The following is a 12,103-nucleotide window of genomic DNA, read 5'->3' on the forward strand; positions in this document are numbered from 1 at the left end:
CATATTCAACATCAGTCTTGTTTCAAAGATCTCGTCAAAACAAAGTCTAGTGAAAACGGATTAGGTATCGGACATTCGGTTTGAAATACATGACCATTTTTGTGTCTAGACCAAGAAATTTGAACACACATAAAAAACAAAAAGACAATTCTGCAAATGCGACAACAATTCATCTTCTAGCCAGAATTTTCATGCAATGGCCCAAAATAGCAGGGTGCATTCGGTGCACTGGATACAGGGATCCCTATAAACAGCTCATGAGCCAAAACTACATGAGCAAACCCATCCAGATTAGACGAGCACATCAGTTTGCCATCACATTAATTCAAACTTGTAGCCAAACGAGATTAGATCAGCACATTTGTTCGCCATCATGCATTAATTCATTACATTTACACACTTCAGGAACTGGATCCCTTCAAAGTCAAGTGGATACATCTCTTATTCTTAGGTTACAGCCATGAGATGCGACCATTCCCACATTAGAAGAACAGAGCCTACCCGGGGCTTTCACATAAGGCCCATGGTGCGGGTTGTGCTGGCATGTCCACCCTCATTTCCATGGAGCTGGTAGGTCTGGCTCGGCACAACCTGAAGGACACCTGGTTGCTCTGCAAACCAAGAACAAACAGACAAGTTTGATCAGATCAGCATAGAAACAGAAGTGAGAAGAGGAACATGCACAAAATATTGCTTATCAGTTATCTAACACGCGGTTTTAGCATATCCAGCATAAAAGCTTCTAGTCAGATGAGATAGGCATGTGGTGTACAGAAATCTTGTTAGTTCAATGCTGAATACGAGTACAACTAAAATTCACACAACATAAATCCTGTTTCGCAACATAAATCTTACTGAAGAAATAAAATCCATATTCCACCAGAAATTAATCCGGTCACATAACTATCATCCACCAAGCCTCTTCACTATCGGCTAAGTGGGATGATTAATGATAATCATACAGATGCAAGCGTCCACATGAAACAGAAAGACTGAATCTCTTCAACGATAAATATACTACCAAACATTCTTTTTAGCATGTGATTTGTATTATGTGCAGTGAAATATTTTACTCTGAGATGAATGCATCTTTGATCCCACATTTCTTAAATGCTTAGAGTAGCAGGTCGGACTTAATTTTACACTACACGTTGATGAGATGATTTGGCAAGTAGCCTATATTCCACAATTTTGTAAGATCACATGGTTTAGTTTCAGTAGGAATTTGAGCCTGTGATGGGCATCCATTGACTCAATGCAACTAAATTCCGCATTATGCGTATGCAAGTAAACTCCGCATTATGCATGAGGCTAAATTCCACATTATGCGGAATAATTAAAAATCTTCACAGGGGAAGCAAGTATAACTGGAACTCCATAGCTAATAAAAGAAAGGGGGCGCTCACTCTTGAGGTCCTCGACCTGCTCGGTGGTGAGCTTTGCGGAGAATCCGCTGGCGGCGTGCTTGTAGTGGTAGAGGACCGCGCCCCTGGCCTTCTCCTCGCTGCCAAAATTCCACCCAGATCAGCAAATTGACACACAACCGGAAAAAGTCTCAAGAGAACGAATCAACGCCAAAACGACCGGGCCAAGCTAAATCGGATCCGCAAAGGCCTAGATCCCGCAGGCAGGCGCAAACCCAGGCCAAACGGCTGTGGATCCGGTTCGACTCGACGGCACGGTACCTGCCGAGGACGGGGGCGAGGGTGCGGATGTGGAACTCCTCGGGGTCGGCGTCCTCGGGGCGGTCGACGTAGACGATGTGCACGGCCGCCTCCTGCGCCGCGGGCGCCTGCTCCGGCTCGGCCGCCATGGCGATCTGGACGGCGGGGGCTGCCGACGCTGCTGCTGCTGCTGCTGCGAGGAAGAGGAGGACGAGCAGAGGGTTACGAAGATGACGCGGGGATTCGGTCTTCATCGCCGTGGAGTGGATTCGGTGGTGGCTTTTAATAACAACCGTGCGGCTGTGTAGGCTGTGTGCGCGACGTGCCCCCCTGCTTCGGCCTCTCCGCGTGTTCTTGGCCTGTTTTGCCTTCGCCGCGAAGTATCTTTTGTCCAGCTCGCAAATTCTGAAGAAGGTTCATCTCCTTGCTTATTGATGATGGTTTTTGACTGGTTGCCGTAGAAAACAAGGGGCTCTTGACTAGTGAGCGTGTGGATTTTTGTAGTCAGAACTTCGGGGCGATCTTGAATTTTATAAATTGATTGATGAAGTGTTCATACGACCGATAATAGTCGACCAAGTTAGGTTACAAGGATACTCCTCGCTTGGATTTATAAGGCACATACGTATTGTTGGATAATTTGTTTGACAAATGAAATATGAGTTACATGCCGCGATAATTGAATGTGGAATCAATACTGCATTTTCCCCCGATATGATATGTATTTCACTAATCAAATTGATGATCTAGAAATACATGGATGCCCTGTAAACCGAAAGTGGACAATGTATGATCATGAATTCATGTGCATATCACCTCTCACCGCAATGTGACTATGACCACAATGCAATTATGCAAGGACCACATAAACGGACAAAACATGTAGGAGAAGGGCTCTAAAGCGGCGCCTCCAAGGAGCCAACCGTGGGATTTAACAATTTTATGGTCAATCATGAGCAAGTCATGTAATGATAGCTAAGTGCATTGACAATGCAACAAGTTGGGTAATAGGAGCCAAACCGCGCCAATACTGACATATGTTAGAATTTTACGAATGCTAGTGAGAGCTGCCATAATCAATGTCTCGATGTTCGAGAAAGAAATAATAGAAAGGAATGTGTTGTGGGAGGGGTTCACATGCATCAATGCAAAAATGTTAATTTGGTATGTGTCACTTATAGCTAGTCAACACTTATACACTTAACATCACGTAACTAGCCTATGTTGAAGTCCTTAGTTAGAACCCAACTTCATCAAGGATGTACTCAACATTGGTAAAGCACTCTCATGCTCCAAATGGAGGCCCTGCTTTAGTCTCAGTGAAGCACCATCACACCCCGGGTGAAGGACCAGCTCGGTCTTGATGAAGCACCCTCACGCTCCATGTGAAAGCCCTACTCAGCCATGGTGAAACTCTAGCAAAAGATTTCGCTCATCCTCACACTCCAATTAAAGTTCTCGTGCACTGACGACATCATCATATCTCTAAGTCGCAATATTGCAAGCCTTGCTCATCGGAAAATGATTCCGCTCATCTTCACACTCCAGCTAAAGCTCTCGCCGGTCATGGAAGAGGCTTAGGACCGAGCCAACGGACCCTAGGCTCTCCCATTCAAGTTGCATCTCAACCTTGGTTTCATTTCTAGGACTGGGTAGAAATTGTTGTAGTGTAGACAACATGTGGGCAAATGGTATCTTGTCGTTAGTGCTTGCGAAAATAAAGTCAGTGAGGGTGTGTGTACAACCTTATGGGAAGGCTATCCAACAATGAGACATGGTTGACAGGTTGATTTATTTTGAATGGGTTCGGTCACCTCGTGGGAGCGTGGCTTAATCCTATGTTAGGAGAGGCGACAAAGGGAGTCCCGACTAGTAGATGAGATCCATGGTAGAGTTGTCTTGGAATTTCCCACGATGAGAGAAATGCTCGACTAGTGAATCGAGTCAAACACAAATCCACCTAAAAGCTCCCATTGCCTTGACGGTATTCGAGCCTCACGATGTGCCTCGGATCCATCCCGAACCTTAAAGCTCTTCTCAGGTCACTTGGAGGCCCCTCCCCTCGAGCTCTATTCAAGTGAGAGGAACGTTTATACGCCCCTTCGATGAGAGAAATATTCTAAAACCATCTTAGGATTCCTCATGCCCTAGAGAATAATATATAATAGATTCTATGACATATTCTTGTAGGTCCTATAGATGGCATATTCTTGTAAGTTTACCCAAATATATATATCCTTTAGTCATGTGAAGAAGACCAAGGGCATCACCGTAATCTGTATATGAACACGGGATGTAAATATGTTAAACTTCTCGAATAAATAGAGGCGCCCCTTGTACCCAAGGGGGGCTTTTTATCTCTTCGTGACACTTTCTCCCTTCCTATGTCCTTGTCCCTTTTCACCTCCTTGGTGAAACTAGGTCTCACACTTCATCTCCTCTTGCATTGTCCTTTCACATCCGAGGTTGAGCAATGTCACATTCGGGGGGGACCTTCAAACCGTGCACAAGTCAAGGTCACTTGAAGTGCATGAATCCTCCTTCCTCCGGGTGAACGTAAGTTTCTTAAGTCCTCGTAGTCATACAAAGGTAGCCTCATGGGAGCAATGCTTGCAAGGTTGTCACGCTCGACTCCCAAACACGTACTCATAGTCGGTTCACGTAATCAAATATGAGTGCCACAAATTCATTGTTTAAGTTTTGCTCGCTAACATAACGGAACCATGGTCGGAAGAAATGTCACAATATAGACTATACATTATTTGGTAATGGGACCGGAGAGCGTCCCATTTCGGAGAGAGGTTAAGACTGGGCAAAGTATCATGTTTGGAAAAAAAATCCCCACAACACTTCATTAAAATGGATGGCATCCTGGAGTAGAGCAGTGGCCCCATGGAGTTTAGAAAATTACTCTAATGATGACTTAATAGATAGAAAATCAGAAAAGGTAAATATTCAAAAAAATGGAAAGGTAAAGAGAAGAAAAAAGAGTATGCCTAGGTCTATTTTTAATGAGGAGCTACAATTTACTACAAAAGGACACATGACAATGGATATGGTATGATGCAGGTACAATGATCCAATATCCATATCCATGACTTGCATGGGCATACAATCCTACTCCTGCCCTAGCCATCGGGCACAAAACCATGCTCATGCCCATCCCCAATAGGTATCCATGCCCGATGGGTACTCATCGGGCACATCAACACATCATCGTAGGGAATGGTGTAATTGCTAGGTTCATATGTGGCGGAGGAACCATAACAAGTTCCTACGGTTGGTGAAACGATGACTGAGAGGAGGATGGTGGCGGGGTATTGCAGGGGTAGTGTGAGTAGAGCTTGGAGAATGACTAAGGTATGACTGTCTAGTACTTCATAGTTATATACAAATAATAACTTAGTTATATGCCCTACCATGACTCCATGCCCTAACATGACTAGTCAAGTAGGGTTTGAGCTGCCCATGGGCACATATACGTGCTCATACTCTACTTACGTGGATCGAGTACCCATGGGTAAAATTGTCATCCTTCACACGCCTCGCTTTAACTATGAGGCTCAACTCAAATTTCTTTAATAGCATAGCACTCATGGATTTTGGTAATCACCTTTTCGTCGGTCCACCAAATTACACTATATGATGTCTTAAATATTGTATTGGTTTTAGAAAATATATGTAGGGAAAGTGCATGTACTCCCTCCGTTCCATAATCCTTGTCGTGGTTTTAGTCCAATTTATGTAATTATTTTGCCTTTTCAAGGCAATAAAACACTTTATGATATAGGAGTATTTTTTAACTACTCCCTCGGCTCACTATTATAAGATTCTTTCTGATTTGGATGTGATAGACGTATTTTAGCGTGTTTGCTTCCTCATTTCAGTTCATATGTAGTTCATATTGAAATATCCAAAATATCTTACATTTGTGAACAGAGGGAGTACCACATTTTACCCTTTCAGGCAAAAGAACTGAAAAATCGTGGCAGATTCTGCCCCATCCACACAAGTCCTAGCAACAAAATCTGAAGTTATCTGAAATTTGCATATGCTGAAAGCGGTTATATCCATTTCAGTCAACAACACGCACAGATCGCTGTAGGGAGCTTCAGCAAACCTGTAGTAAGCACGCAGCCCTCCCAGATCGCACAAAAGATTGATGTAAACCTCTGTACCAGCAAAAAAAGCACATACCAAATTGATTCCCTGTGCAAAACATTCTCCTTCTGAACGAATATTACACTACACATTACATCACGTTACAGGAAAACATAAACAGATTACCTCTGCAGCAGCAAAGCATACGTCCTACCAAAACCAGGCAAATCAAAATAGCCAATTATCTACACCCTCTCAGTCCAACATCACAAGCAGCGTTTAGATGTGCAACGCGCTCATATCCAGCTCCCCGCTCTCAAGAACCTCCCTAACCTTCTTGTCACACTCGTCCTCTTCGTCATTCTGTTCTGGTACGATGACCTTCGCATTCGTTTCCTCATCATCCGATAACTCGTCCGCGTAGCCATAGCCTGACGTGCTTGATCTTGGCTTCTTCCTTGCGTCTTGCACAATCTCCATGATCTCTTGGTTTGTTTGCTTCGAGAAAGAAGGCACACTGCTGCTCCTCTTGTAGTAGTCTGCTTGCGCTTCCTCTGTGAGCTCCCGCGGCAAGTTCTTCAAGAACCATGGGTGGCTCTTTATCTCCTTCATTGTGATTCTCTATAGAAGATAGAAAAATGTCACATCAAAGTGGGTTCACATATGGACACGTCGATCTTGCAATCTGGAGAGTTGAGACCAGTACCTTCGTTGGATTGCTCACAAAGATAAGAGAAATGAGCTGTCTGCACTCAGCAGATATGAGAATGTTGTCTGGGATGTTATAGTCGACTGCTGCTATTCGCTGCAAACAAAGATAAGCGACCGACATTTGTGATTTGTAAATTTTGGGTGGCGAAAGAACTTCTATAGGACTAGGCTATCACCTGAATGATCTTCTTGATATTCTTGGGGTCATCCGGGTCTTCAAATGGGTAGGCTCCCACAAGCATGACATAGAGAGTCACCCCACAGGACCATACATCTGCCATCTGCACTACAAAAATACACTTGTCAGCATTCAGTTACACCCTGTACTACTAACTATGTTTATCGATTGAATGACCTTCACCAACTTCCCTCTTCTTATTCTAAAGCCGTTTATGGAACTATGAATCAAGAGATCGTTGTACAGTACATCAGATTAATATGGCGGGGCCTCTTTCTCATTTGGCAATGTGAAAAACAAAACAATCTAAGAGAAGTCAGCAATGAACTGATTTTGGTCAACAAAGGTAGGATCTACAGAACAATGATGAAAGAATAGTATTTTTTTTTTGAAACGAAGGTAAAAGATTTGCCTCATATATTAAATAAGAGGAGAATAGAGTTTGTTTGTGTTACAGCATCATTTCTTCAGGAACAAAGCGAGTGAAGTATGAACTCCGCTTATCGCAATTCACATCTTGAGCCTCTTTTCTGTACGAAAATCAGGCCATGCACTACTAAACTGATGGAGGGTGTTGGATAAAAATTCAAACGATCCATTAAATTTTGCAGAACTTAGCAAGATAATTCCTAGTTTCTCTTGATAATAAATATTGCAGATATTGTATGATTACTCAGCAGCAGCTATTAAGAGGTTGTTCAATCAAATAACTATATGTGCAACTATGTTCATCAATGAAAATCAATAATGTTGATGAATACACATTCTTTGCAAAGGGAATACCAATTGGCCAAACTAATTCTGCTCTCAAAAGGGGTGCCAAAGTCTGAATAAAAGTGGCAAAACAGGGTGATTTTTTTCACAATTGTATGAAATGGTGAAAATAGTTTTCCTGAATGGGGGGTAGTGGCGATTACTTGCCAATTTTAATTTCCCCAAAACCGGCATCTTCCATGAGCCAAGTCCCTTCCTCACATGATATTAATGTTGAATCGAATTCTCCATAATCAAGACACAAAACTGTGGGCTGTCAGATTCAACTTCCTTCAAAAACTCGAAACCGTAAACGCAAGCACATCCTTTACCGTATCCTATCGAAGTGTTGTACAATTTTTTATATAGGAACTTCCAACCTTTGCCAGCTAAAAGAGTTTGGTAAAACTTCTACTCCTAAATCATGGTGCTCAGCCAAACAACACTTTAGGTTTGCTTTGCGTGGCAACTCATTCTTTTAAGTAATGCAGTATGTCAACATCATGTATTTATATGCATGTCATCGTGAAAGGAAGAACCTTAAGTGGCGTGCTCTTAACAGATGTGCTTACAAAGGTCAGAAACATAGAAAACGCATGTCATATATAAATAAGAGATTCTTTTAGGTTACCTTCCCATCATATTCCTGGCGGCGAAGAACTTCCGGTGCAATGTATGCTGGCGTCCCCACTGCAGATTTGGGCCTTGAATGTAGTACTGACGACTGTCACAAAATGGCGAAGAGTTAATTTTTTAGCACCAAACAGCAAATAGTTATTCTTACGCAAACTTACAGAAGAAACATGACAGGATTTACAAGGCGTGGACCACCCACTCCACTCTTATGAGAATTGACAACCAACCTTGGAGTACCCAAAATCGCATATCTTGAGCCGGGGAGCCGGGCTACCATCCAGGAGAACATTCTCCAGCTTCAAATCTCTATGGCATATTTGCTGGCAAGCAGTAAAGTGATTGCAACATTTAGCATATTATCAGGTCCCACTCACATTTATTTGAAAAATCACGCTGGCACTTTCTACTCAGGGGAATGATGTGAACTGTAACTTGCTTGATGTCCAGCTAATATAAGAGAGTAATTTATTGCTTCTGCATACCATGTGATGGCAGTAGCTTACGCCGCAGATCAGCTGCTGGAAGAAATATCTGGTCTGCAGTAATAAGGAGAGAAAAGAAAAAATGAACACAAAACAGTAAATTGACTCTGGATTTCGTACTTCTGCTGGGGGAAAGAAGATCAAGACGAGGGTTATAAATTGTTACCTCGTCCTCGCTAAACCGGCCACGATCGACGATTCGATCAAAGAGCTCGCCACCCGCCGCGTACTCCATCACAATTGCAAGGTGTGTCGGTGTTAGGATCACCTGTCGAAAAATTTCCAATGTAAGCACCCAAGATTCTCACTTTGAAATGCCAAACAAGTGCAGAAAAGTTTGAAACTCAGAAATTTCCCAATCAGTTACATATCCACGCGCCCGTCCAAACTCTAAAGCGTATAAAACCACATTCACTACACGTCACCCGAGGAGGAAATGTTTCCATACAGAGCAGCCGATTAAACCCAAGAGGACAAACACATTGAATAAGCGATTTTTTTACAGCTGGTCGCTCCGTTTCCGGACGAGAAGACGCACCTCTATGAACTGGATAATGTTGGGGTGCCGGAGCGAGCGGTGGTTGACGATCTCCCGGTACACATTCTCGTCAATCTGCGGCCAGCCATCAGAAATTCAGACCCAATTGGAACGCGCAAAACGAACCCCGGAACGGAGACCAACAAAAATCAATAAAAAAAACTAAATTTAAGGAGCGGAAGGAGCCCGACCCTGTGGCCGCGCTCGATGAGCTTGACGGCGACGAGCCCGTCGTTCTCGCGGTGGCGCATCAGCCGGGCCACCCCGAAGTTTCCCGACCCGATGTCCCGCACCTCCTCGTACTTGTCCATCCCGGTGAGGGGCGCGGCCGTTGCCGTCGCCGTCGTCATCGCGGCTGCCGCGGAGAGGCGAGGAGCCGAGGAGGGGCGGGGGACGGCGGGGCAGCTCGACGAACCGACCGACGGGGTACAGGTGGCGGTGTGGTCTGTGGCGCGTGCGTCGCTTTCCGGCCTGGCGCTCTGTGCGTCTCGTGCGCTCGCCGGGTATATATAGGCGCGCGTCGTGTGCGCGTCCGACTGTACCCGAGATTCCGAGACTGGCTGTGACTGTATCCGTACCGTATTCCTTTCAAGATTTTTAGCTTATCTTTCAACAATCCTTTTATTGAGAACATGATCTAATGTTATCCCGGCTTAGTAGTCTTTATTTATTATTTTTAAAGACTTGCTAATCCTAAGTTGCGTGAAACAAAATTTTGGATCAGTCGATTCCTCCATGCATGTGCAATGCCCGAACCCTAGCATGTGAGGACGTGGCGTCGCACGCGAAGGGGAGGCGGAGGTTTGACATGTGTGGGTGGGTGTGCTTGCCGACGTCGGAGAGGGGGGGGGGGGGGGGGGGGTTAGAGGGATGGCCGGAACAGCGATAGCATGCCGGAGGGGGCGGCTCAGGCAAGACGGAGCGGCGCACGGCAGCGCCCAACGACTGCGGGAGGCGGTGGCAGGCGGTTCGAACTAGGTTGTAGGGTGGTTGAAGGAAGTAGGTGGGAAGAAGAAGATGAACGGTGTGGCAAAAAAATCAACTCATTTGAATCTTGATTAACAACTGATGTTTAGGCGATCCATTAGAAGTTACGGTTTTACCTAAATACTCCCTCTGCCCAAAATATAAGAACATTTTTAACACTAGTACGTATTTAACACTAGTGTAGTGTTAAAAACGTTCTGATATTTTGGGATAGAGGGAGTAGTCAATAAAAAAGTAGAAGGCACTTCTCTATTTAGAAACATAATTATCACATAATTTTCTAAAGTATAATAATAGTATTTCCCTCACCGACTTTGAAACACAAATTGTTTCTTCAAATAGCCAATATTTTCTAGAAAAGTGATTCTATTTCCAACCCCAAAACTATGGTCATTGGTTTGATGACTTGAACATTGGAAATGTGCAATTGTCTGTATCAAACCCTCAAATTTTCGAAACCCATTTAAATTGGACCCTCATCGAATTGTAGCTTTGCATTAAGGGTTTCAAATTCCGTCAAGGAAAATCATAGAAGTAGAACTCTAGATATTATAATATAACAAAATGAGTATAAGTGCAATGTGCAGCAATGAGCAGATTTGATGTGGAGCATCCTACGGTCATCCCCATGTACACTACGACTACTCCCCAAGCCCCAAAGAACATACGACGAGACCTCGACCATGCCTCATTGGACACAAGGTGAACTCGCTCCTCTCTGAACCGTCACTTTCCACATGTGAGACATGGCTACTAGCTCAAATGTATATGCCATGCATGACAAGGAACCAAGAGGAAGACCATGGAATAGCTAGGAGCATTGGATGAGAAGACGGAACATGAGGAGCAAGAGAAAGGGTTGACAGAAAGTCACAGCCACCGGACGACCGGTCCAGACCAGACGATCGACGCCTGGAGGTTCAGCCAGCCAGAACAACTACAGCCGAAGGCCAAGTCTACAACGGCCGGACGACCGACCAAGACCGGACGTCCGACCACCTTCAGCACACACACGTCTGACACCGTCCGAAAATCCGACGATGACTCAACAGAGCCAAAACGCCGGACGTTCGAACCTTGCCGGACGATCGGTCCCTCACGAGACACCGGACGACCGACGCCTGTCTGTGCACAGTGCCACGGGCCGAGGCCCATGTACCCCTTCGCCCCCTTAGACTATATATACTCCTTCTCCCCCAACGCTTTAGGGTTAGCAAAGGATTAGCTCATTTGAGATAGAGCTTTGCTCATCCACTTACCTCTACTCCATTGGATACCAAAGCCTCCTCGGAGAAGATCACCCAAGTGGATTCAAGACCCCCTTGTGGGAAGATCCTGTTGGAAATATGCCCTAGAGGCAATAATAAAATGATTATTATTATATTTCCTTGTTCATGATAATTGTCTATTATTCATGCTATAATTGTGTTATCCGGAAATCGTAATACATGTATGAATACATAGACCACAACATGTCCCTAGTGAGCCTCTAGTTGACTAGCCCGTTAATCAACATATAGTCATGGTTTCCTGACTATGGACATTGGATGTCATTGATAACGTGATCACATCATTAGGAGAATGATGTGATGGACAAGACCCCATCCTAAGCATAGCACAAGATCGTGTAGTTCGTTTGCTAGAGCTTTTCTAATGTCAAGTATCATTTCCTTAGACCATGAGATCGTGTAACTCCCGGATACCGTAGGAGTGCTTTGGGTGTACCAAACATCACAACGTAACTGGGTGACTATAAAGGTATACTACAGGTATCCCCGAAAGTATCTATTGGGTTGACACGGATCGAGACTGGGATTTGTCACTCCGTATGACAGAGAGGTATCTCTGGGCCCACTCGGTAATGCATCATAATAATGAGCTCAATGTGACCAAGTGGTTGGTCACGGGATCATGCATTACGGTACGAGTAAAGTGACTTGTTGGTAACAAGATTGAACGAGGTATTGGGATACCGATGATCGAATCTCGGGCAAGTAACGTACCGATTGACAAAGGGAACTGTATACGGGATTACTTGAATCCTCGACATCAT

The 12,103-nt window shown here is 44.4% G+C and overlaps 2 protein-coding genes across 2 annotated transcripts; both read right to left on the reverse strand.

Moving 5' to 3' along the window:
* Nucleotides 1–347: 347 nt before the first annotated feature.
* LOC123134614 (subtilisin-like protease SBT3.17) lies at nt 348–2,073 on the reverse strand. The gene is made up of 3 exons (XM_044553835.1): nt 1,686–2,073; nt 1,407–1,504; nt 348–611 (listed from the first exon to the last, which is right to left on the reverse strand). Exons 1-3 carry the CDS (start codon nt 1,916–1,918, stop codon nt 511–513), a joined length of 432 nt encoding a protein of 143 aa, XP_044409770.1. The 5' UTR covers nt 1,919–2,073; the 3' UTR covers nt 348–510.
* Nucleotides 2,074–5,846: 3,773 nt separating this feature from the next.
* LOC123134625 (serine/threonine-protein kinase SAPK4) lies at nt 5,847–9,535 on the reverse strand. The gene is made up of 9 exons (XM_044553843.1): nt 9,255–9,535; nt 9,064–9,138; nt 8,692–8,793; nt 8,526–8,579; nt 8,271–8,363; nt 8,039–8,131; nt 6,653–6,757; nt 6,472–6,570; nt 5,847–6,386 (listed from the first exon to the last, which is right to left on the reverse strand). The coding sequence occupies exons 1-9, from the start codon at nt 9,411–9,413 to the stop codon at nt 6,045–6,047; spliced, it is 1,122 nt and encodes a 373-aa protein (XP_044409778.1). The 5' UTR covers nt 9,414–9,535; the 3' UTR covers nt 5,847–6,044.
* Between the last annotated feature and the right edge of the window lie 2,568 nt (nt 9,536–12,103).

Source organism: Triticum aestivum, chromosome 1B (genome assembly GCF_018294505.1).
Source record: "Triticum aestivum cultivar Chinese Spring chromosome 1B, IWGSC CS RefSeq v2.1, whole genome shotgun sequence".
NCBI classification, from domain to species: Eukaryota; Viridiplantae; Streptophyta; class Magnoliopsida; order Poales; family Poaceae; genus Triticum; species Triticum aestivum.